The 24,092-nt window shown below is 46.5% G+C and overlaps 1 protein-coding gene across 3 annotated transcripts; it reads left to right on the top strand.

Annotated features, from left to right (window-relative positions):
* Nucleotides 1-17: 17 nt before the first annotated feature.
* On the top strand, nt 18-24,062 carry invs (inversin). 3 transcript variants are annotated; one of them, XM_076012528.1, is made up of 20 exons: nt 18-142; nt 722-823; nt 7,084-7,186; nt 7,895-8,061; nt 9,927-10,100; nt 10,891-11,058; nt 11,149-11,329; nt 11,732-11,841; nt 12,273-12,444; nt 13,916-14,071; nt 14,168-14,289; nt 14,502-14,609; nt 14,697-14,803; nt 15,615-15,824; nt 17,805-18,010; nt 18,429-18,957; nt 19,519-19,670; nt 22,675-22,753; nt 23,114-23,200; nt 23,293-24,062. In XM_076012528.1, exons 2-19 carry the CDS (start codon nt 821-823, stop codon nt 23,172-23,174), a joined length of 2,808 nt encoding a protein of 935 aa, XP_075868643.1. In that variant the 5' UTR covers nt 18-142; nt 722-820; the 3' UTR covers nt 23,175-23,200; nt 23,293-24,062. The 3 variants fall into 3 exon arrangements, 2 of the variants coding, with proteins under 2 accessions (XP_075868643.1, XP_075868642.1); XR_012925290.1 differs by lacking the exon at nt 23,293-24,062 and having other exon boundaries at nt 22,682-22,753; nt 23,114-23,180; XM_076012527.1 differs by lacking the exon at nt 22,675-22,753.
* Nucleotides 24,063-24,092: the final 30 nt, after the last annotated feature.

Genomic DNA, 24,092 nt, shown 5'->3' with positions numbered 1-24,092 from the left:
GAAAACTCAAAGAATGGCGACTCGCAGCTTCCCATAGACTTTGGGAGTTGTAGTGTTTTTTCAAACATCGGAGACTGAACGGGACTTGCTTGGAAGAAAAACTTTCCCAGATTTTCCACCCAATAGAAAAGTTAACCAAACGGTAAATATAGCATCTTAAGAACAAATTCACAATTCTGTCAACATGGAAAAAAGCTTTTATGTTGTACACATTGTGCTCAGTGTTACGAGATTGTTCTTTGTACCTCCTTCGGTATATGTGTGTATAAATAACGTGAACAGATTTCTTCTGGAGAGTTGCATCATTAGAAGTGACTTATTGTGATACGCTGTTCGACCCATTTTTACTGTCTACCTCTAAAGAAAAAACGAGACAACGCGAAGTTTTAGTGCTCAGCGTACTAAAATAGATTACCTGAAGAATGATGTTTAAAGCAATGCAGCATCTTTGTAAATGTTATGAAAATATTATGGAGGTGCAGTTTAAAGTACAAATCACAGTCATGTGTTTCGAGACGTTCACTAACGCATTGACTCAAAAGTTATAGAATCCCTGGAATCTGTAACGCAGATGCATTAATCAATACGCATGATATGTCGCCCCGAGACATCTCGCCCTGCCATGCAATCGGCACAGCAACGGTGTGGGATTGACTGTTAGGTGTGTGAACAGGTGGGAGGGTCTCAGTGTGTGAATGATCCTCTTTCCTGGCCCCTGCAGGAGCCAGGATCAGGGCAGGTGGGTGGGCTGGATGTGCATCACCAGAACGATGCACTAAACTGAGGAACATCTGCTAAGGTGTCCACCATCAACACAGCTATGGTAAGAGTCACAACACAGAGACAGAAAACAAATCACACTTAGGGATTTAAGATCCCACACTGGGGTTATTTTTGTTGTTGTTGTTGTTGTTGTTGTTGTTACGTCTCTGTCATTTTAGATCCCTTCACCGTGGGCTTGTAATTCTCTCTCAAGAGTCCAGACCACTGAGACTGTGTTTAACAAAGCTAATTGTGTGAAACATAACAGCCTAATTGTTAAGGAGATTAAGGTGCAATGCTGAATTGAATCGCAGCATTAATATTTTATGAGCTAAATCTGTCCGTAGGGGGTCACAGTGTGAGAGAAACTCACAGATGGAGTCGTATGAAGATTTCTCTCTCAGCATGTCAGAATATCAGTGGTTGAGAGGAAGGGGAATAGCGAAAAGCAGGGCACGTGATGCAAATTAAGCAAGGTGATATCCTGTGGTAGTGAGCATATTCATTCACTTTAGAAGTTTTAGGAAATGATCTTCACCCTGCAAAAATGAATAGTTTCATCAAATCTCTGTCTTTGTTAAACCTACAAAACTGAAATGTAGAATTGTATCTTTTCCGGTTTGGTCACCGCTAGTGTTTCAGTGACGTTCAGTGATCAGTTCAAAGGCCATGAAAGGTTTTGTTGCAAGTGAAAAATTTGAATCCCCAAACTCTGCAGAACAAAAATGACGTGCAGACGTGTGTGCCGAAGTGCTTTCCTCTTGCATCTACCTGCACTCTAATTTTATCCCTCAACCTCTCATTGCTTTTTTCCCTCCTTCTCTCCGTCCTCTTCCAATTCGCATCGCGCGCATTGATTTTTTTGTTTGTTTTTCCAGCTGATTATGTCCCTGTACTCTCATTTGCCAGTGGGCACGTTGCTCTCTGCACATTAATTGGACATTTAATTAGATCACAGTTTTAGTCCAATTAGACTTGGCGGTGTTGGGGAAAAGGATAAGGACGGAAGAGGAGGGAAAAAAGTCCTCCAGCTGCTCTCGCTCTGCCAGCCCTCCGTTCGTTTTCTTCTGCACGTCTTTTTCTGTCCGCCTTGCTGCCTCGCCCCTACCTCCCTCCTGAGGGCGGCTCATTAGCGATATAATGGGATGACACAAAACGCACAGCTCCCTCCACTCCCAGTGTCTCAAGCAGGGGTTCGTTCTGCTCACGCAAGGTGACGGCCAGCATCAGTATCAGCGCACTGCTGGCTGGACGGGGCTGCAGAAACCCGGGCCTTGTTTTCGGGAGGAGTTACTTTTCCAAATCTCGCACTCGTCCATCGGTTTTAGCACCGAAGCCAGAAGGGGTACGCAAAAGTGTTTTTGAGACAGGGAGAGATTAAGCTGCAGCAACACCTGAAAGTCGGCCACTCAGGGAAACATCGACCTGCTACACACACACACACACACGCACTCACACACACACACCAAGGCACAACAGACATTAACAGCGTGCTGGGCAGAGGCCTATCGACTCAGTGGAGGGCTCTGCTATGATATCAGCACACCTAATGAGACTAAGATAAGCCTCATTAGCAGCGGGACTCGCTCACATGCCAGTCAAGCAGAGGGTTGCTTCTGCACCACTTCCAGTTCCCCGATGGTGCGGCCCACTCCCACATTTGGTCGTCATAAAGTCCCTTGCACACAGAGCTTAGGCGCAAAGCGTAAACAAGACTGTGTGCCCCTGTGGGCGAAAAGCACACGGGCGAATGTAAACACGCGCAAACACACATCCCCAGTTGTATGTAAGACCCTACACACACTTGTGTGACTCCTCAGAGTCCTCAGAGGACTCAAGTCAATCTTGCGCTCTCCCACCAGCCCAAAACCCTCCACACACACACACACACACACACAGTCCTTCCAGCCTCAGGTGGCTTAACTGTTTCTGCACTCTTCACTTGTTCAACTTATGCTTCCTGTGGGCACCCATGATCTGTCTGTTCCCTAAGTATATATCTATATTGCTGTGTGTGTGTGTGTGTGTGTGTGTGTGTGTGTGTGTGTGTGGGTGTGTGTGTGTTACCACGACAGGCAGCAGCCAGGGGTTGGCTCAGCCACGGGCGTCGCTACCTGACCCCCGTGGCTGCCAGATTGACAGCTGTGGTCCCGCCTAATTGCATTACTCTCCCAGGTGATTGGCTCTCACCCCGGGGGCTCATTTGTCAGGATGCATTGTGGTAATGATGTAAATTAGCAGATCTATGTGTCACTCAGCCTCCTCGCCCCATGCTGATTGGCCCCGCTGTGCCCCAGGGCCCGGCCCCCCCACCCCTCCCTACCAAATCGAGGGAGCCGGCTCATTGGTCTTTGGGGGGATCAGGAAGTCCCCCAGAAATAGGGCTTTTGCTGCCGGGGCATCCCTGTGGTCTGATATTATCGTCCTGCTCAACCTCTTTATCTGTCAGTCAAAACCCAGGGACCCGATCCCCGCAGCCTCTACCTGCTACTCCAAACGTGGATACATACAGGCAGACACAAAGAGACACGCGGGGGGTGTAAGTAGCAGTAACAGCCAGAAAAGTCGCCACTGAACTGAATGAACTGTAAGACCCCCCCCCCCCTTAAAAAACATATATAAGTTTCACTGTTTGTCTCAGAAGTGATATAAAGGCTGCAGGCTTGTGCTCAGTTCCCTGGTGTTTACGCAGCATGCTGCGTCTATGTCTTCACACCTTCACAGTGACACACAGCCAGAATAACTTGAAGGGAAAAAACATGCATGTACACAAACACTCCAAATAACACATTTGGACTGCCTGTTTTTTTTTGTTTTTTTTTGTGCATCCAGCGTGTGTTTTGCAAGGAAGCAGCAGTGTGCGCGGCACTCCTGTCGTGTTGCTGAAAGCTTCCGTGGGAGTGTGGGGATTCTTTGTTGAACTTCACTTATTGGAGGTCTAAATATGAATAAAGACGAAATAATGTCAGCATCAGCATGAATCGATAGTTATACAGATGCACAATCACTTGGTTTGGATCTCGGCCTGCGATCAATAGTCGTACTCTGAGTTATTGTCTTCATATTAACAAATGGAGCGCTCCCCAAGGAACCCGTATGAATGGCTAAATGAGAGCACTCGGAACCCCTCGCCGGGACCCGGCGTTGTTTTTATACCCGCCTTTGTTTGAGTTCAGTCGCCGCTTCGCAAAATCCCTTTCAGCCAAATTTGGGTGCGCTCTGGGTGTTGCCGCAACACTCAGATCCTTATAAACTCTAATTGCCTGCTCTTGACAATATGAAAGTCACTCACATAGATTCAGCTATCGATCGGTGTCCCTCATGTCTGTGTTTGGCCAAATTAAAGTGTTTTTTCCCCCGTATCTAAGATTATTCAAAAATCAATTCATATTTTTTTTTATTGTGGCAGCAGCAGGGTTTATATCGACTTTGAAATGTAGCAAAAACATTTTAAAAGAGTAAAGTAAAGTTTAAATCATCAAAAGTAAATATGCAGCTGTTTCATTCCATCTCACTCATCAGGGCTGGGAGTTTTCTACTTTTGAAAAGTAATTTTACCCAAAAGTCAGTTTAAAAATATCCATCAGAAATTATGCCATACATGATTGCACTTAAACACTGTGTGCGCCAACGTGTGAACAGCTAATTCAGACAGACACTGCAAGATGTTTTTTTGGCTGATTTTGTTTTTTTCAATAGTAAAAAAAAAAAAATCTCATGTGAAATTGAATTTGCCATGACATGGCACATATTGCACAACATTTACACACCCACGCAACCCAAAGTGCTGCCTTTCACATCAAACCCTCTTTATAGATATTAAATAAGCAGTTTTCAACCGCCGCCACTGCTTGGCAGAGCGTGAGAACGCATGATGAGTAATCGCAATCCTGCACGCAGTGTCTACAGGAGATCACTTTACAAGGTGATGGTGGGTTGGACAGTGGAAAGAAAGAAAAGAACAGAGGACAATGTTGTCAGTCTTTCCTTTCATCCACGCCAGTTCAGAACAAAGAGTTGAACTTGTCAGTACCATGTGATACCTATTTACCTAAGTTTCTGTCTTTTTTTTTTTTAATCTATTTTTCATTATTACACTCAAGTGGGGAGTTTGCATGTTCTCACTGTGTCTGTTTCTTCTCTCTGGGTTCTCCGGCTTCCTCCCACTCTCCAAAGCATGCATGTGAGGTGAATTGGAAACACAAAATTGTCTGTAGGTGTGTATGTGAGTGTGAATGGTTGTTTGTATCTATGTGGACCTGCAATGAACTGGCCACTTGTCCAGAGTGTCACCCCGCCTTCGCCCTATGGCAGCTGGGAGAGCCTCCAGCAGACCCCCGTGACCTTGAGATCAGGAAGAAGCGGGTATTGAGAATTGATGGATGGATGGATGGATGGAAGGATGGATGGACACTCAAGTGCAGCAGTCTCACGGTTTTAACTGCAGCATTTCCTCACTGGGGGGCCTCCACACTGGGGGCAGTGTCTGGTCTTCCTGGAGATGCCTCCAACCTGGAGGACTGTGGGACTCTGCTCCTTGTGTGGAGCTGTCTGTGCTCCACCCAGGTCGGGATGGTGTCTGTGGTGTCACTCCCTGTGGCCGCAGGCTGTGATCCCTCCTGGTGTGGACGGCCTGCGGTGATTTCCTCTCCCTGATCCCATGACATGTCTCTGCCATATCTTACATTGACTAGTGTAGTGTGTGTGGGTCATTATCCATGTGGGATTAAGTGTGTACATGTATGCTTGTGAGTGTGCTGATATTGTGGGGAATGGGTTTTCAACAGTTGATTTTTTTTTAATATTGTCAAAGGACCTTTTGTTGCATTTTCAATGTCTGTAAGGTGCTGTAGAAGCAAAGCGCAATTAGATTTTATTTTTATTTTTTTAAACTGTCTAGATCGGAATTTCAGTCCTATGTAGCATTCTGTAAAAACACTCTCTGACTCATTGAATTGGACAGAAACAGGGTGACCATGAGGTTGTCAGAGGTCAGAACCAACACCTGGCTGGGGGTGGTGTCACTGAGCATCAGCGGGATCTTTTCCCCCTTTATGACACCGCAAAGGGCTTCTTCATTTGTTGACCGGTTCGCAACACTTACTACTGCAGGAAACGCTAGTCAAGTGAGTTTTGCATAAGATAATGTGAGTAGCTTAATCAGCCTATGTGGACTTTATCTGAATTCCAATATCACTTCCTTTTTATGCAGACGCTCAGAGAGAGGGAGCCAGACCTGTCCGCGTGATGGCTAATAAAAATGTCTAGCTGGAATCTCAGGCTGTGGCAGGAGTTTGTGCCTCCAGCATTTATGTGTTTAGGGGCAATAATTGATTTCTGTGTTGAGCCCCGCAGGGCTTGTCCCACATCTCAAAAAAAAAATCCCTCAAACACACACACACACACACCCGGGCGCGAGCACCCGCACACATGCACACACACAGCCAGGCTTGCTGCAGTATTAATGAGACATGAATAAGACATGAAGAGAGACCCCCCTCTTACACGCTCATACAGGGTCTCCCGCCCCTCCCCAGCTGCTTCCTGTCTGCAGATTACCCAGCTTTCACTGGGCCCTGGTTAAGTGGGGCCAGGAAGAGATTTAGTCCCCCTCAGCGGGAGCGCACATGCACACATAAACACACACACACACACACACACACACACACACACACACACACACACGTGAAGAGATATTAAAACACACACTCACTCATTGCACCCATGAATAAGTATTGTGAATAATCTGTATGGATTGTGATTGGCTGCTGGATGAACCTCAGGTGGGTGTTATCTGTGTGAAATGTGATAGATGTTTTGAGACAATGATCTGACATAGCAGAATGTTTCCTTTGTGTTTTTTACAGTTAAGTGTAAATCACTCCCCCTGAGCGCGGGCATAAACTAAGTTGTAACTATTTGGCCAGATTTTAAAGGCATTCATGAATGTGGTAAACAAATAATTCCTTCAAAAAAAAGAGTTTTATGTAGGGGGAACTGGGATTGATTATAAATTCCCTTGTGAGAAAGCATTTTAATGTGGCTTGTTATGCTGTTATCTCTGTGTGTGTGTGTGTGTGTGTGTGTGTGTGTGTGTGTGTGTGTGTGTGTGCACGTGCGCGCGTGCGTGCGTGCGTGCGTGCGTGTGTGTAATACCCTGCGCCGGGTGTGCTTGCAGCTATGCACACGGTAAGGGAAACCGTCCAGACTCTGCTGAAGGTCACCTTATTTAATGCTAAGATGAGTTGCGTCGCCGGGTGGCTGTCACTGCTGCAGGTGACGCTCTGACCTTCTGTGTGTGTGTGTGTGTTTTCGTCGCAGGCCTCGGCCTCGCCGTCCGGCCCAGGGGCCACGTCGCCGGGCTCGCAGGTTCACGCAGCAGCCGTCAACGGAGATAGGAGCGCCCTCCTCAAGCTCATCACTGGTAGGCAGCATGCGGAAATGACACAAATTGGGGACTGGCTGTTTTGTCCTGAGCCCGCGCACACACATGCAGCGTTTAAGTGCCATTAATATTTAGCAATGTCTTCGACTTTATTGATTTCTATAAGACAGCTTTCTCTCCCTACGCCGAAAAAAGGTCAGAGTGGAAGGTGAGCAGCAGCAGCTGGTAGGAGTTTTTGGATTTTGGACAGGAAAAAAAAATGCAGAGCAGGTGCTCGTCAGCATGCGAGCTGGAGCGATGGCCCCGTCTCCTGATGGAAGGTCCAGCCGATTGGCAAAAAAGGACAGAGCAAGCAGGAGCCAAAGGAGCCAAAATCAGAAGTGTCAGTACATTTAGGTCATGTTGGTATCATGACAAAAAAAGTAGGAGAGTTGTTCATCAAATCAGAGAGGAAGACGTGTCGTGAGCACATATCTTGTTACAGTTTGTGTTTGTGCAATTTTTTTTTTAAAGCCTTCCTGTTTTTAATAGAGATTTAAACTAAATGATGGTGTTTACAAGTTTTCTTTCTTCATTAACCACAAAATCCCGACGTCTTTGTATGTTTAGCTTGTCATGTCAACCAGTTAGGACACAAATATTTTCTGCTAAAGCTCTCTCTCCCTCTCAAGCCTCATTGTTCTGACGCGTGTGAGTGTGTTTGTGTGTGTGTATATCTATTTGTATTTGTGTGCGCGTCTCCTGTAGCTGATCCGTCGCTGCGGGACCATGAGGACCAGTTTGGCCGGACTCCTTTGATGTACTGTGTGCTGGCAGACCGCCTGGACTGCGCAGAGATTCTGCTGAAGGCCGGCGCCTCGGTCAACAAGACGGACCACAGCCAGCGCACGGCACTCCACCTCGCCGCACAGAAGGTACGATGAAGGTGGATGTGACTGCGCGCTTTTATTGCATGGAGATTGCACCTGTGTTCATTTATATATATATGTATAAAAGGCCAAGACGGATTAACAAAGTTAGAATAAATATTGAAGGTAGGTGTGATTTACGGCTTGGCCGAGCTGACAGCCTATGTGCTCCAGTGGGAAGCCAGTGCCCCCTAGTGGCCGCATACGTGGCCTCAGGCCTCGTTTAACTTTTTAATTTATAGTCGTGGAAGACGGGCTTAGGAGTTGTGAGTTCCACTTTGTAGCCCTTCTGTGTACAACGGATTCTTCTGTGAGGAGAAACACTCCTAAGCAGGGCACCTTCTGAACGCATGAAATTCTCACAGCACACGGACATTGCAGAGAAGCAGTCGGTTAAGTCCTCAGATTTTATTTTTAGCGCCCCAGAATATAAAGTATCATATTTTGTGCAGTTTTATTTTTTTAATGTGTATGTTGTTTTTTTTTAACAGAATTGTAATGTTTTTAATGGAAGAAAGGAGGCAATAGGTTACTGGGTCTGCGCGTGTGTGTGTGTGTGCGTGCGTGCATGCTGCGTGTTGAGGGGGATACTTGTGATGGGAAGCCCTGTCTCTTTGACATGTGATCAATAAGTGGCTGAGACAGGGGAAGAGGCCAGGGATTACCGATCTAATTGGACTGAGAATAGGGAAGGCGCTCTCGCACGCACGCACGCCAGCGTGCACGAGCACACGCTCTCGGCCCACATGCGTGCTCACACACAAGACAGATCTGTCAGACTGTGGCTTTGTGGTCGCAGCATGGCAAATATACAGAAGACACGGTGCGCTCGGCTGTGCTCGGCACACACACACACACACACACACACACACACACACACACACACACACACACACACACACGGGCGCGCACATACAAGACATGGAGAGGCTGGAATTTGACATATTCTGGTAATGGTGATGATGATGATGACAATGACAATCGGGATGAGGAGGAGGAGGAGGAGGAGGAAGATGAGGATGACATTGATGAGGATGAGGAAGAGGAGGATAATGATGATGAGTAGGATGGTGACGATGGTGACGATGGTGACGATGACGGGAATGATGATGATGATGATCATGATGATGATGATGACGATGACAATCGGGATGAGGAGGAGGAGGATGAAGATGATGATGACAATGACTATGATGACGAGGATGAGGAAGAGGAGGATAATGATGATGAGTAGGATGATGATGATGATGATGATGATGATGATGATGATGATGACGATGACGATGACGGGAATGATGATGATGATGATGATGATGATGATGATGATGATGATGATGACGATGACAATCGGGATGAGGAGGAGGAGGAGGATGAAGATGATGATGACAATGACTATGATGACGAGGATGAGGAAGAGGAGGATAATGATGATGAGTAGGATGATGATGATGATGATGATGATGATGATGATGATGATGATGACGATGACGGGAATGATGATGATGATGATGATGATGATGATGATGATGATGACGATGACAATCGGGATGAGGAGGAGGAGGAGGATGAAGATGATGATGACAATGACTATGATGACGAGGATGAGGAAGAGGAGGATAATGATGATGAGTAGGATGATGATGATGATGATGATGATGATGATGATGATGATGATGACGATGACGGGAATGATGATGATTATGAGAATGATGACGATGATGATGATGATGATGATGATGACGATGATGATGATGATGATGATGACGATGCAGGGGGAAGAACGGGCACTTTAACATCTCGTCAGGGATGTGACAAAAAAGAAGAAGAAGTGGCTTCTGCAACTTTTCAAACTGTGCTGCTTGCTGTCGCAGGGCAACGTGCGCTTCCTGAAGCTGCTGCTGTCCCGCCGCGCCAACTGGCTGCAGAAGGATTTGGAGGAGATGACCCCGCTTCACCTCGCCACCAGACACCCCTCCCCGAAAGCCCTCGCCCTGCTGCTCAAACACATCGGACCGGGAGAGGTCGACACGCAAGACAAGAACAAGGTAGACGGAGGGACGAGTGGCTCACCGTCTGTCTTAGCACGCTTTAACCCGGTTTATAGCTCAGCCGCTCGGGGCGTCTGACCCATAGCTCACAGGGAGATGCAGACAGACTGATAGCTGCTGGCTGGGGTCTCGTACGCATTAAACACAGTGTAGCGGTTCTGCTGCTGCTCTCTGCAACAATCCGCTGCTTTGTGCCGTAATTAGCCCAGGGCCACGGACGCGCAAACACAGCCTCCTCTGTGTCCTCCCGGAGTGTATCTGGCATCGGCCCTCACTCCCATATTAATCCAATATGCATCATCACGTCAGATGACACTGGTTTCAGCAAATCTCAGAATAGCCCAGTCGGCCGTCATCGCCTCGTGTAACCGGGTTGTGCGTCTCATCGCAATAGCATCAGTTGCCATCTTTGTGCAACCCATCTCACCCCCTTCATGGGGCGCTGTGGCTGAGGGGAGCACCTGCAAACAGAGGCTCACACTCCCCTGGTGGAGAACGGAGAGGTTCAGGCGCTCCTTTCTCCCCACAGCCCTCAGACTGGGGAACAGTGCCCTGTTCAGTCAACGGAACACACACACACACACACACACACACACACACACAAGCCTTGGCACTTTAAATTAGTTCTTTCTTGTTATTGTTATATTTTACTGTTGATGGCGTTGTTGCTCCTGGCGCACAAACACTGACACTGTTCTGTCTTGTGTTCTATTGCTGCTGTAACAACATGAAAAGTTTTATTCTGGTCTATTCTATTCTTATCCTTCTTTCTCTCTCTCTGTTTTAGCAAACTGCTCTGCACTGGTCGGCCTTTTATAACCGGCCAGAACACGTCCGCCTCCTGATCAAACACGACTCCAACATCGGCATCCCAGACAACGAAGGGAAGATCCCGCTGCACTGGGCTGCACACAGCCAGGAGCCCAGCGCCACGCAGACCGTCCGCTGCATTCTGGTACGCACGCACACATGCACTCGCAAGTCCATATATCCCCACAGCATTCGCACTTAACAATCTGTGTGATTTTTTTTTTTCTGCGTGTAGGAGGCAGCTCCCACCGAGTCCCTGCTGAACTGGCAGGACTACGAGGGAAGGACTCCTCTGCACTTTGCCGTCGCCGACGGTAATGAGGCGGTGGTGGAGGTGCTGACGTCGTACAAGGGCTGCAATGTGACGGCTTATGACAACCTCTTCAGAACCCCACTGCACTGGGCAGCCCTGCTGGGTGGGTGACCACACATCCCGTCCATCTCTGCGTAATAGATCCATCCATCCATTTTCACTTCTTCCTGAGCTCAGGGTCACAGGGTCTGCTACAGCCTCTCCCAGCTGTCATAGGGCGAAGGCACGGTGACACTCTGGACAATAATAAAAATTGACAAAACTGAATTTATGTACCTTGAAATATATATATTGAAAGGTATATATTCAATTGAATACTGTTGTTTCTTTTTTAAATAATTGTAACTAAAATGTATATTTAAATTTATTAATGTGTCATGCCACCAAGTAGTCCGCGGCCCAAACTAAATTGCGTGAGACTTACATACCATGAAACACGACTTAAAAAAAGACAATAGCCATAAACAACATGGTTGTTACCTGTGTAAAATATATATATTTTCAGGCCACGCCAGAATTGTCCACATGCTCCTGGAGAGGAACACATCGGGCACGATTCCCTCAGACAGTCAGGGAGCAACGCCGCTGCACTATGGCGCTCAGAGCAACAACGCAGTGAGTCCAACACACTGACACACAAGAAAAAATCAGCCAAATCACTTTCTGTTAATAAAAAACGCTTCCTCTCATCCCAGGTGCCAGTCCCTTAAAGAACTAATAGTAATAATAATAAAACTTTAACTTGCCTTCCACTGGTTGCAAGTAATTATATTAGATTAGATTAGATTCGATTCGATTAGATTATATCAGATTATATTATATTATATTATACTATATAGTATTGCATAACACTTCAAACACCCTTATCTGTACTTGCCACTTTTTCAATCTTTTTAACTTTGTATTTTTGCAAAATTTACGTTTGCCACTTTTTAAACTTTCTTTTTACACTTTCTTTATTCCTTGTCTGCACCATCATGTCGGGTTCTGCCACACCAACATTTCACATTCATTCTGAAGATGATCTGACCAACGTGTGTGTGCAGGAGACGGTGGGTGTGTTTCTGTCCCACCCCACCGTGAAGGACGAGCCCGACCTGGAGGGAAGAACAGCCTTCATGTGGGCCGCCGGCAAAGGAAGCGACGATGTCATCCGCACCATGCTGGCCCTCACACCTCACATCGACATCAACATGGCCGACAAGTACGGGGGCACTGGTGAGGGAAGTCAGAGCACTGCTGAAACACTCAGCGCCAGTAATAGACTATAGCACGCAGCACCGAGTGCGTATTCGCTCACTGAAACCATTTGTGTGAAGTGAAATCGAAAAGAGAACGTAGACGCAGTGGAAATGTTTCGGTTTTGAAGGAACTGCTGCATACCACAAACAGGTTTTTGTTCTTGCTTTCACGAGAGATATTTCAGTATGATTTAAGAGTCATATTCTTAAAAACACGGCAGATTGTGTGTGGCAGAGAAAAAGAGAACTGAGATTTTTGGATGTATTACGACAGCATTTACAAATATGCTACAAATAACGCATGAATGCCAAAATAGCAACGAAAAGATGTAGCTGTCGAGATGAAAACCTCCAAGCAGTGAAAAGAGGATCTAGGTCTTCCAGAAGCTGTGGTAAATATCATGCTTACAACATTGGAGAACTCTCAGTGTCTAACTTGACAAATCAAATGGGTGATGCAACCCCGTCAGCAGAAGGAGCTAAAGTGAACAGGCTTCCGCCACCGCCGGCTCGGTGACACGGCCACTCATGTCAGGCTGCCACGTCTGTGACCTCCAGTGATGTTTGGGTGTATGGTCTCCATGGCGACAGCTCAGCCAGGAAGTCATTGCTTATGCATAATGTGCGGCGGTGTACTCATGCTAATGAAGGAGCAGAGTGGTTACCAGTTCACTTCCGTGCACTTGACTCTGCGCTGTCTGCAGGCTGCAGTGGTGTTGGGGGGGAGGCGGGACTGTAAAGCGTCTCTGCCTGTTTAACCACTCATTGGCCAGATGGAACTAATCAGAGCTGCTTTGTTCAAACCAGGCAGGGCCAAACTACGGCCCGGAGGCCATATGCAGCCCTATAAACTATTTAATCCGGCCCGCTGAACTTAAGGAATTATATTGATAGTAAATAAGTCATAAAATATTTGTATTTCATCCATTTTTTTCATCATTTTAACAGTCACTTCAATAAAGAGCTAAATACCATGGAATTTCAAGACAATGATTTTGTTGTAACACTATTTTTAATTTTCATTTGACATTAAATCACATGTTTTCTACACATCCCATCATATATTTATTTCTCCTATGAGGTGGGTCACCAAAACGCTCCATCTGCTGCTGCTCCGGCCCCTCCGTCACATTTTAGAACCCATTGCAGCCCACCAATCAGAAAGTTTGCCCTGCTCTGGTTTAGACTGTGATGATAAGGTTTAGGGATGCACCAGTACCGATACCGGTATCAGGTATCAGTACCGATACCGTGGTTAAGTACTCATACTCGGAAAATACGTGCTGATACCACAAAATCAATACAAGTTGTATATGTATGCATATGACAACTCGTCTTTGCGAAAAACCTTTTGGTTTTTCCGTCTTCTCCTCGTACTCTACTTGTTTTGTAAAAAAGTGGTATGGGTGTATCCCTTGTATTGTTCATATTCCTGTGTGTTCCAACAGCGCTGCACGCCGCCTCCCTGTCGGGCCACGTGAGCACAGTGAAGCTCCTGCTGGAGAAGGAGGCGATGGTCGACTCCCTGGACGTGATGAAGCACACGCCGCTGTTCCGAGCTTGTGAGATGGGACACCGGGACGTCATCCTCACGCTTATCCAAGGTTAGAGGGGGCCACTTGGAGCATGGAGCGTTTAACTGAAAACACACACGCTGGCTGGGATTTAAGTGCACGTGGCTAAAGTGCAATCGCGTCCAGGGTCTGCGCGTGTGAATTTGGTGGACGTGGACGGTCACACTGTTCTGCACTGGGCAGCACTGGGAGGCAACGCCGAGGTCTGCCAGATACTGATGGAGAATGGCATAAGTCCAAATGTGCAGGTATGACAACCATAGTCCAACCATTTAGAAAAGGGGCTTTAATCTGTTTCAAATCCTGTTTCCTCCATTATAATAAGTAATACGTGAACATGTGCAATCAAATGTAACTGATTTACTTTATTGATCCCAAATTGGGAAACTACACAACATACACACATCTTTCCCAAGGATCCTACCAGCTCCTAAGACATGACTGTTGTGTTTCTGTGCAGGACCAGGCGGGACGGACGCCTCTGCAGTGTGCCGCGTACGGCGGCTACATCACGTGCATGGCTGTGCTCATGGAGAACAATGCCGATCCAAACATACAGGACAAGGAGGTGAACTTCTTCCCAGCTACACCCACACATCTGCCGCCTGCTCTGGCCCAACCTGGCCCAACCTGGCCTTTGTCTCTGTCTCGGCAGGGGCGGACGGCTCTCCACTGGTCCTGCAACAACGGCTACCTGGATGCCGTCAAGCTGCTGCTAGGCTACAGCGCCTTCCCCAACCACATGGAGCACACCGAGGAGAGGTGATGGGGGGGGGGGCGCGGAGCCAAGTAATGGCATGGGCGGCCACAAGAAGAAGAATAGAAGAAGAAGAATAGACTTTTATTGTCATTGTGACATGCACAGCAAAATTTAAACTGCATTTCCATGACCCCTTGAATTGCTCAAAACCTAAATATTGCAATAAAAAACTGGTTGTGGAAAGACCTCTCAAATATGGCTTAAAGGTTTTGACGCTCTCATGAGGTGGTTTTTCAGACGTATCCATACAGAGGAATATCGCAAATGTCATGGAAACACTTTTGGCATTTACACGTCAGTGGACGTGACTGATCAGTGAAAATAGCGTGTTATGTTTGGTTGGAGGAGGAGACAGAATATTTCTTACAAGTAATCAAAGAGAAAAATATAACAAGCATTCGTGACAGCAAACAAACGCAAACTAACAAAAGCAAATGTAATTCTCGTCAAATCTCGTCCCGCAAGATTTGATGAGAATTACGGCTTATGCACTTCACACCATTCAATGGAAACACCTGCAAATTTTAGAAATCTTGCTTTTATTTAGAAAAAATACTGTCATGGAATTTACAACTACAGAGACAATTAAAAAAAACAAAAAAAAACAGCCATTCTTTCTGTCATTGTAATTGCACGATCCCGTCACAGTGTATATGTGCTGTGCTAGGGATTGTTTTTTGTGGCATTGAGGGAGGTTTTCACTGTTGGATAGAAACAGTTTTTTAATCTGTTTCTTCTTGATGTGGTTTTCCTGTGTTGTTTGCCTGATGGTTCAAACAAAAGAGGTGTGTAAATGGTGCTCTCCTCCTGCAGGTACACCCCGTTGGACTACGCCCTGCTGGGAGGGCACAGCGAGGTGACCCAGTTCATGCTGGAGCACGGCGCCCTGTCCATCGCGGCCATCCAGGACATCGCCGCCGCCTCCATCCAGGCCGTCTACAAGGGCTACACGGTGCGCAAGGCCTTCCGGGAGAGGAAGCAGCTCCTCATGAGGCACGAGCAGCTGCGCAAGGACGCCGCAAAGTAAGACGCTGACTCGTCCGGGAGATTCTTTACTTACCGCCCGCCAAACTGGTTGTTGAGCCGTCACAGCTGTGGCCAGTGAAGGCCACTGCAGCTGGAACCAAAGTCGACTTTATTCACGAAATTTCGACTTTATACACAAAATTTCGACTTAAAACTCGAAATGATAACTTAAATTAAAAATCTCCTTCCTTTTTCTTTTTTTTCTCTTCTTGTGCCCCCTTTCGTACAAATGACCTTGCTTCTCTTTAATATTAACTTTCTTATTTGAGAGTGCGTGTTGCTATATCTATTTTTTTGAAATCTGCATTTTTACCACAGCATAAGATTTGGAGTGAACACGTCATTACACTAGTTTCTCTTTATTTTTATCCCCCAAAATATTCTCCCAAAAAAGCATCTCTGTACTTTATAAAATGAGGCCCTTCTGTATTGCTCATAGACTAGTTAACCTAAACTAATTAACCAGCCGGTAACCAGACAATGTGACATAATCTCCTTCTTGTTTGACCTCTTTTTTCAATGTGTCCATCAACATTTCTTTCTCAGAAACCCACAGAACTCTGCTGAGAGTGCCGCAAAAAGGCTCAATGAATAACTTGTTTTGTTTTTTTTTTTGTTGTTTTGTTTTTAGTTAAATCAGAGCACAGCTAAACACCAGGTTCAAACAGAACCCAGGAAATGCTCTAGTAACAATCAGTTTTCAGAAAGTGGAAAAATTTGGTACAAAGCATTTAATGACATTTGAAAAGAAATCCAGGATAGATTAGGGAAAAAAAAGAACCTAAGCCGCCTTCCTATTGGCCAACAGCCGAACTGTTAAGCATAAACAGCACTGATTCTTTTTTTTTTTTTTTTTTTCGGAGCACGCTTCCCTCCCTCGTGCCTGCTTCAGTCACACTCTCTCCATATCTATCTTTCTCTCTGGCATCCCTGCACACACATACGTCTTCCTCCTGTCTCCCTCCTCCAGCGCTTCCTCCTTCTGTCATTTGCTCACCGATCGCACCTTTTGTCCCGTCTGTCTATTCTGTTGTTTTTTTCTTTAAGAGGCACATTTGCTTCAGAAGCTTGCGTGCGCTGACTTTCCCTTTTTCTCGGAATTTGCAAGCAGGTCGTCTTATTTACGCGAAAACCAGTTTTTGAGGCACTTTTTCTCGCTAAATGTATTTAAATATTCAACCACATCCTGCACTGTTTTCACGGTTCTGCTCGGGGCCACGCTCCAGCCCAGCAGCACGTACCGACCTACACTAGCAGTCATAGGTTTGGACACACCTGTTTCTTCTTTGTCTTTATTACTTTCTACACTGTGGATCCATACTGAATACATTCAGTACTGTTCTACTGTTCATATGTATCTTGCTCTTTATTTTTATATATAAATATATATATACAATATATATAATATATATCCTTATACCTACAAATATTTTATTTTTTGTCTATATCTTTAGTTCTTCTTCTTCTTCTTCTTCTTCTTCTTCTTCTTCTTCTTCTTCTTCTTCAAATATATAACCAAGATATGTGGATTAATGTTGACAAAAGAAAAAATGTCAAATACCTCACTATGTGATGTTATATATATATATATATTTTTATATGAAGGGTGGCTATTCTAGATCATCTAAAATGTAATGTAATGTACTTGTTTGAGGTATTTCACACTTTGTTGTTTAATACATACTACACATTCGTTCATTCATAGTTTTGATGCCTTGAGTGACAATCTACAATGCAAATAGTCATGAAAATGAAAGAACAACCATTAAATCAGAAGTATGAGTCCAAACCTTTGACTGGTAGTGTATATCATCTTCCCTTTAAAGGACTCAGTTCTATAATGTGTCTAATAAACAGCTTCACAGTGTGACAGTGAGTGGGACAACGTTCCCGACTGGCCCTGCTGCTGTCATAATGTTCGAGTACTGAGCATCTTTATCGCCTCTGTCACGCGACTTCCTTTTTTCTCTGTGCCAGGAAACGAGAGGAGGAGCAGCGGAGGAGAGATGCCGTGCAACAAGTCCCTGTCGCTGAAAAGCGAAGGCCCCCTGTGGTGAAACCAGAGCATGAAACCAACTCCTTAGTCAACATGATTGAGGACCTAACCATGAGTGACTCAGTGGCGGAAACCAAAATGCCAACCAAAGCTGAACGCACCAAGAGCAAAGGGGAGAAACACAAAGGTACGAGTGGGCGGAAACTCCTCTCGGGTGCCTTGATGCGTAATGAAGTCATGCTGATTGCTTTTAGTCACTGAAAAAGAAGATTTCAACCATTTTCACCAAAGTAGTTTGTTTAATGGGGGATAAGGTGGCAAACTTTCACTCCATGTAACGTTTCTGGAGTTTCACAGACAGATATAATTTTGAACAATGGATTCCTAGTAGGAATGTCCAATAATATCGTCCGACCGATAATATCAGCCTGATATTAGCATTTTTTTGTTCATATCTGTATGTATCGTTATCGGATTTTCCTCCTATAACGAAAACAGAGGCAGTGCAAGCAGCGATGTGTCATTCAAGTTTAGCTGATTTTCAGACTGTTCAAAAATCTCCAAATCTCACATGTATTTGTTATGTATTCTGTTTCTCACACCAGTCCGCAGAAGCAGACCTTCCGCAAGAAGCAAAGCAGCTGAACTAAAGGATCCGCCAGCTGCTACCAGCTCCGACAAGCTCGGGGACAAGGAGGCCGGCGTCTCCCAGAACAGCCGACTGAAGGAGCTCCTCTCCCCCAGCAGCAGCAGCGGCCTGAAGCCCAGACCGCCCTCCACTCCCAGAGTCAGGGAGCCCACCTCCTCGTCCACCGGCCAAACTGACGGCTTAACAAGCAGGAGGAAGAGGAGAGAAGGTCACGTCGCCGTGCGCGCAGCATCGGCCAAGACCGACGGGGACTCGGCTTCTCCGAAACCCCGAAATCACAAGGAGAAGACGGCGGCTGCGGGAAGCAGAACCGTGACTGATCAGGCCCCTCCCACCTCGACGAGAAGCTGCTCATCCGTCGGCCGCAAGACCCCTCAGGGGAAAGCCCAGTCTGCCACGCCTGCACCCGACTTGAAGCAGGAGCGAGGGCAGCGCCACCTAGAGCACGAGCAAGCGGCTCGCACCATCCAGCGAGCGTGGCGAAGGTGAGTGTCACGCCTTCTTACCTGAGGGGGGATTTTTTTTTTTGTCAGTAGCTGGAGCTGGAAGACATGTGGTGGCCACATGTTGCTGTTCCCACATCCCCATGCATGCCAACCCATCTGGGGTCCTCCCCCTCACACGCCAGTTGGTTGTGGATGCCATCAACACGTGAGCGTGGGAGAGGAGTGAGACGAGGGGCTTTGGGGCAGATGGGGCTCTGATCTCAAACCCTCCTTCTGCTTTTTACAAGAGGCCAAAAGTTCAGCAGCGCCGCTCTAATGGCTGCCAGCAGCTCCTTCTCCTGCCTCCCTCTGCCTCTCACACACCCGGCCGCCGCTCCTCTCAGTGGCTGCCAGGCCGCCACAGGCCGCCCTCTGTTTCCCCTCAGCGTCACAATTATACTCCGTGTGTGCTGCCAATTAGCTGCCGTGAATAAACTCTGTTTACGCTCACGAGAGAGTCGGAGGGCGCGGGGGCCGTGCCAACTCCTGGACGTTTGAACTCGGCACCCGAGACTCTTTCTTTTCTTTCTTTTATTGCCCGCTGGCATGTGTGCGCCGCAGGTTTCACACACGTAGGAGTGAGTCGGAGGCCTGCGAGGGGGCGGAACCACGGGAAGCCGAGCAGCCCGAGAACAGGACCAAGAGGGCGGAAGTCAGAGCTCAGGCGGCCAAACCGGCGGCGAGCAAGAGCTCTGTGCTGCAAAGTATTTACGGTGAGAACAGAATGTTGAGCCTGCACATGAGCATGGTGTCCATGATGACATGCTTGTGTTTGAATTAGGGATGCATAGATACCACTTTTCTTACAGTACAAGTACCTGCATTTCAATCCTCACCGATACAGATACACATTATAGAATTACTTTGATATTTTTTTCTTTTTTTTTTCTACAGATGTTGTGTTATTTCCTCAGCATGTCTTTCTAGAACAGGGCTGGACAAACTTTTTGACTGGTGAGGCCACAATGGGTTGTAAAATTTGACAGAGAGAGCCGGAGCAGCAGCAGACGGATGGAGAGTTTTGGTGACGTGAGCGTTGAAGCCCCACAGTACTTAGCTCTTGATTGAAATGACTCTTAAAAAACCCTGAAAAAATATGATGAAATACAGCTATTTTATTACTTGCTATTGGTATAATTTTTTTCAAGTTCGGTGGGCCGGATTAAAAAGTTTAACAGGCCAAATATGGCCCCCGGGCCGTAGTTTGCCCGTGCCTGTTCTAGAACATGGCTGACTGTCTCATATGCAACTAAGTTTTCATATGCGTGCATATACAGCTGGTATCTTTGTTGTTGTATCACCACGTATTTTACCTGTACGAGTAGAGTACTCAACCCGGGTGTATCAGTGCATCCCCAGTTCAAATCTTACTGCAGGATCATTTCTGCATGATGTTTCATAACTGTCACCCCAAAACCAAGCGGCACTCTGGAAGTTAACTCATAACTGGGAACTTACATAAAACTCGATTGGCTGTTTCACAAGTTACTGGTCACAGGGGTGTGAAGCCTGAGCTTTGATACAGTCAGATCAGAGCTGATGCGAAACAAGAAGCACACACGCACAGGATTAATTGTTGGAAGCAATAAGAGCAGCACCATAAAAGACAGACCTGTGGGCGTTCTCAGATTTTTATGGACAGATGCTAAAAAAAAAAATCTAAAAAACCTTCCAGCAAGCGTTGCCAAGATCCTCCAACAGAAGATTTTTTTTTTTTCTGTGCCGCACAGTAGCTCGTCTTTTGCCAGGCCCTTTCAGTGTATTCACACAAACACACCTATTTATGTATCGGTGTGCCTCGTCGTCGACGAGTCGCTGGTTTGAGAGGCGAAGAGATAAAACTTGATTTGGCGACCGCACAAAAAATGACATTACGTACGACGGCAGGCTGGATGAAAAGCTTCCCCTGTTCGCCACCAGCCTCCACTGTCTGTGTGCCAGGGACCAACTGATCAGTGAACAGTCACAAAATACAAGAGAAGGAGTTTTTTTCTTTTTTTTTTTTACTTTATTCCATCCATCCATCTTCTAAACCTGCTTCTTCCCGAGCTCAGGGTCTGCTGGAGCCTCTCCCAGCTGTCACAAAGTGAAGGCAGGGTGACACCCTGGACAAGTGGCCACTTCATCACAGGGCCACATAGAGACAAACAAGCATTCACAGTCACATACACACCTACGAACAATTTAGAGTTTCCAATTGACTTCACATGCATGTTTTTGGAGTGTGGGAGGAAGCCGGAGAACCTGGAGAAGAAAACCACGCAGACACAGGGAGAACATGAAAAACTCCACAGACACAGAAAGGCCCCATGTCCAGTATCCAGTTCTTATCATACATCCATGCTGTCACACCTGAGAGAGGACTTTTACTCTGAGCAGCAGTTTCTCCATGCGGACAGTGAGGTGAACAAAATCCATCAAAAAAAAAAAAAACTGACAGGAAACCATTTAAAGACATAAGCGGTGAATAGAGATTTTTTTTTTTTTTTTTTAAAACTGCTGTTGGACAAGTGTGAAGACGACAGCGGACATGCAGATGCCCCCGGAGTGACGTGACGCTCCAGTGCTGCGTTCAGGGACGGCGGTGCACAACCTCTGCTGGGGTTCCTGGGCAGAGACAGGCCTGACCTTCATCACACATCACCAGGTGTTGATGGGAGAACAGGCAGAAACCTTTTACACCCCCCCACCACCACCCCACCACCAACCCTGTGCCAGAAGAACATACGAGCGGCGCACAACGCCGTGGCTGCCGCTCCGTCCCACTTCCTGACGTGGTTTCCCCCCCCCTCCTCTTCACCTTCCTCTGCCTCCCACTCTCTCTCTCTCTCTCTCTCTCTCTCTCTCTCCCCTTCGCAACCAGCTCTCTGACAGTCGTGGCACTGTGAAAAGTTCAGAGCTGTCAGGGGGAATGTCAGACGAGTGCGTCGAGCACTCCGCTAAACACACACACACGCACACTGACAGGGTGCCACACACACACACACACACACATATATGCGTGCGCACACACTCATTCTAGCCCTCTGATTTCTGAGAGGTGGAGAGACGTTGGAAACATGTCTGCAACCAGCTATGTTTATCATCACATGCAATAATTATTCATCCAATCGGCTGTTATTTATCACTTCCAGGATCAGATTTTTTTTGGGGGGGTGGGGGTCCATGGGTTCCGTTCACACTTGGGGGGAGGGGCCTGTGTTTGTGTTCCCAACTTCTATCGGTCCATCGCATGTGAAAATGATGGGTGACTTGCAAGCACAAGAAAAACATACCAGCCAATAATAAATATCACAGGCAAAGGTCAAGTGGGGTCACAAGCCATGCCACACATTCACACAGATAAGCCATAATTTAGAATGCACTCATTTCAAACAAACAATGTTGAAATTGAAAACATGTTCAAACAAGTTTGCGCACACGTTAACGAGGTCGAGATCTGTTTTTAGGTGTTTTTTGAAGTCTTTTACCTTCAGCTCTCCAGGATCTGCTTTCAATTACGTACACACCTATAAAAACAACAATTTCCTTTACTTTTCATTCAGGACTGTCGTTGAAAAGCTTCACATGTATTTTTAAAGAATAATCTAATCACTGTAAACGGCCTTAATTTCCCATATAACAGCACATTTAGCCCTGTGTTAACAGGCACCAGCAAAAACTCTCAGCTTTGTGCTAAAACTGATGCTCTGTTTTGCCTTCCGCACATTTGTCAAGAGAACAGAAACAAAGCAGCAGTGATGTGGCGTCAGAGGGGAGAACAAACCCTTTGGCAGCCGATGGTCTCTCTCACAAGGTGTGTGTTTTAGCAAGGGTGACGCGGTGACACAGTGGTTAGCGCGCAGCTTCACAGCAAGAAGGTCGTTGGTTCGATTCCAGGCCTGGGACCGCCAAGTTCTCCGGCTTCCTCCCGCACTCCAAAGACATGCATGTGAGGTGAATTGGAAACTCTAAATTGTCCATAGGGGTGTATGTCACCCTATGACAGCTGGGAGAGGCTGCAGCAGACGCTGTGGCCCTGAGCTCAGGAATGTCCTGATTATGGTAATAAAAAAAAATATATATATATATATATACACATATATATAAAATGATGGTAAATCTTTTTTCATATATATATATAACATGGCCCTTTTAAATTTAAACTATCTCTCAGGAAACTCTGCGGCCAGGCGGGGGCGCTCTCTGCGGGACTCTCAGCCTCAGCTGCTCCTTGACCTGCCGCTCCGCACCCGCAGCCAGTGTGAGTACGCACTCTCGCTCGCTCGCTCGCTTGGACACACCGATGCCGTCGTCGTGCAAATCCGTCTAATCTGTGAGCTGTGTTTTACCCAGTGAGCGGCATCGACTGCGTGCACCTGACTGAAGCTGTGAACCAGGCCAAGCACTTCTCCTACCACCTGAGACCCTACAGCGCTGGGCAGGGGACCAGAGGCCGAGGGAAACACTGAAACCACACACATACACACACACACAGTAATCTTCGATGTTTTCTCAGCTGGCTGGCCGCCTTTGACTCCATAGAATTATTACCACACATTGTTCGGCCCAATGTGCCAACGCTTTTTCTAAAATCTAAAATTAAGCCGTATGACATCAGAGAGCCGTGACCTCACACAGGGTGGGGTCAAGTCTACAGCGGTGGCGTGTGTAAAAGATAACCTTTAGCGCATTGTGGAAGGAAAACACACGCATGCTTTTCTTGGCGATTCTGCGTCGCTCGCTCGCGCACACACACCGCTGAGATAACCTTTTCTCCTGCTGCGGAGACTGAGGCAGTCTATCAACAGCCGGTCATACAGACAGCCCACCTGCAGGCAGACACACACACACACACACACACACACACACACACACACACACACACACACACACACACACACACACACACACACACACACACACACACACACACACACCAGACTGGTCACTAAGTGCCTTTCCTCCTGAAAGAACTATATATTTCTGAACTATATGAAGTCTTTTTACATTAATTTTATTTACAGTGCAGACGTTGCTTTGTTTCTTATTGTATTATAGGATAAATAAATAAAGATTTTTTTTTTTTTTTTAAAAAAAGCAAATGACTTGAGCAGAATTTATTGAACCTCTTTTTTAAAGATTTTATTTCATTT

Source organism: Nelusetta ayraudi, unplaced genomic scaffold (genome assembly GCF_046127955.1).
Source record: "Nelusetta ayraudi isolate G7.1 ecotype Tasmania unplaced genomic scaffold, CSIRO-AGI_Nayr_v1 ptg000136l, whole genome shotgun sequence".
NCBI classification, from domain to species: domain Eukaryota; kingdom Metazoa; phylum Chordata; class Actinopteri; order Tetraodontiformes; family Monacanthidae; genus Nelusetta; species Nelusetta ayraudi.
The sequence above is the reverse complement of the archived record's forward strand: the minus strand, read 5'-3'. Positions and strand labels throughout refer to the sequence as shown.

Coding starts and splice junctions, on each gene's coding strand:
- invs (XM_076012527.1), top strand. Junction 14,610..14,696: donor CAAACATACAGGACAAGGAG/GTGAACTTCTTC, acceptor CTGTCTCGGCAG/GGGCGGACGGCTCTCCACTG. Junction 19,671..23,113: donor TGTGCTGCAAAGTATTTACG/GTGAGAACAGAA, acceptor ACTATCTCTCAG/GAAACTCTGCGGCCAGGCGG.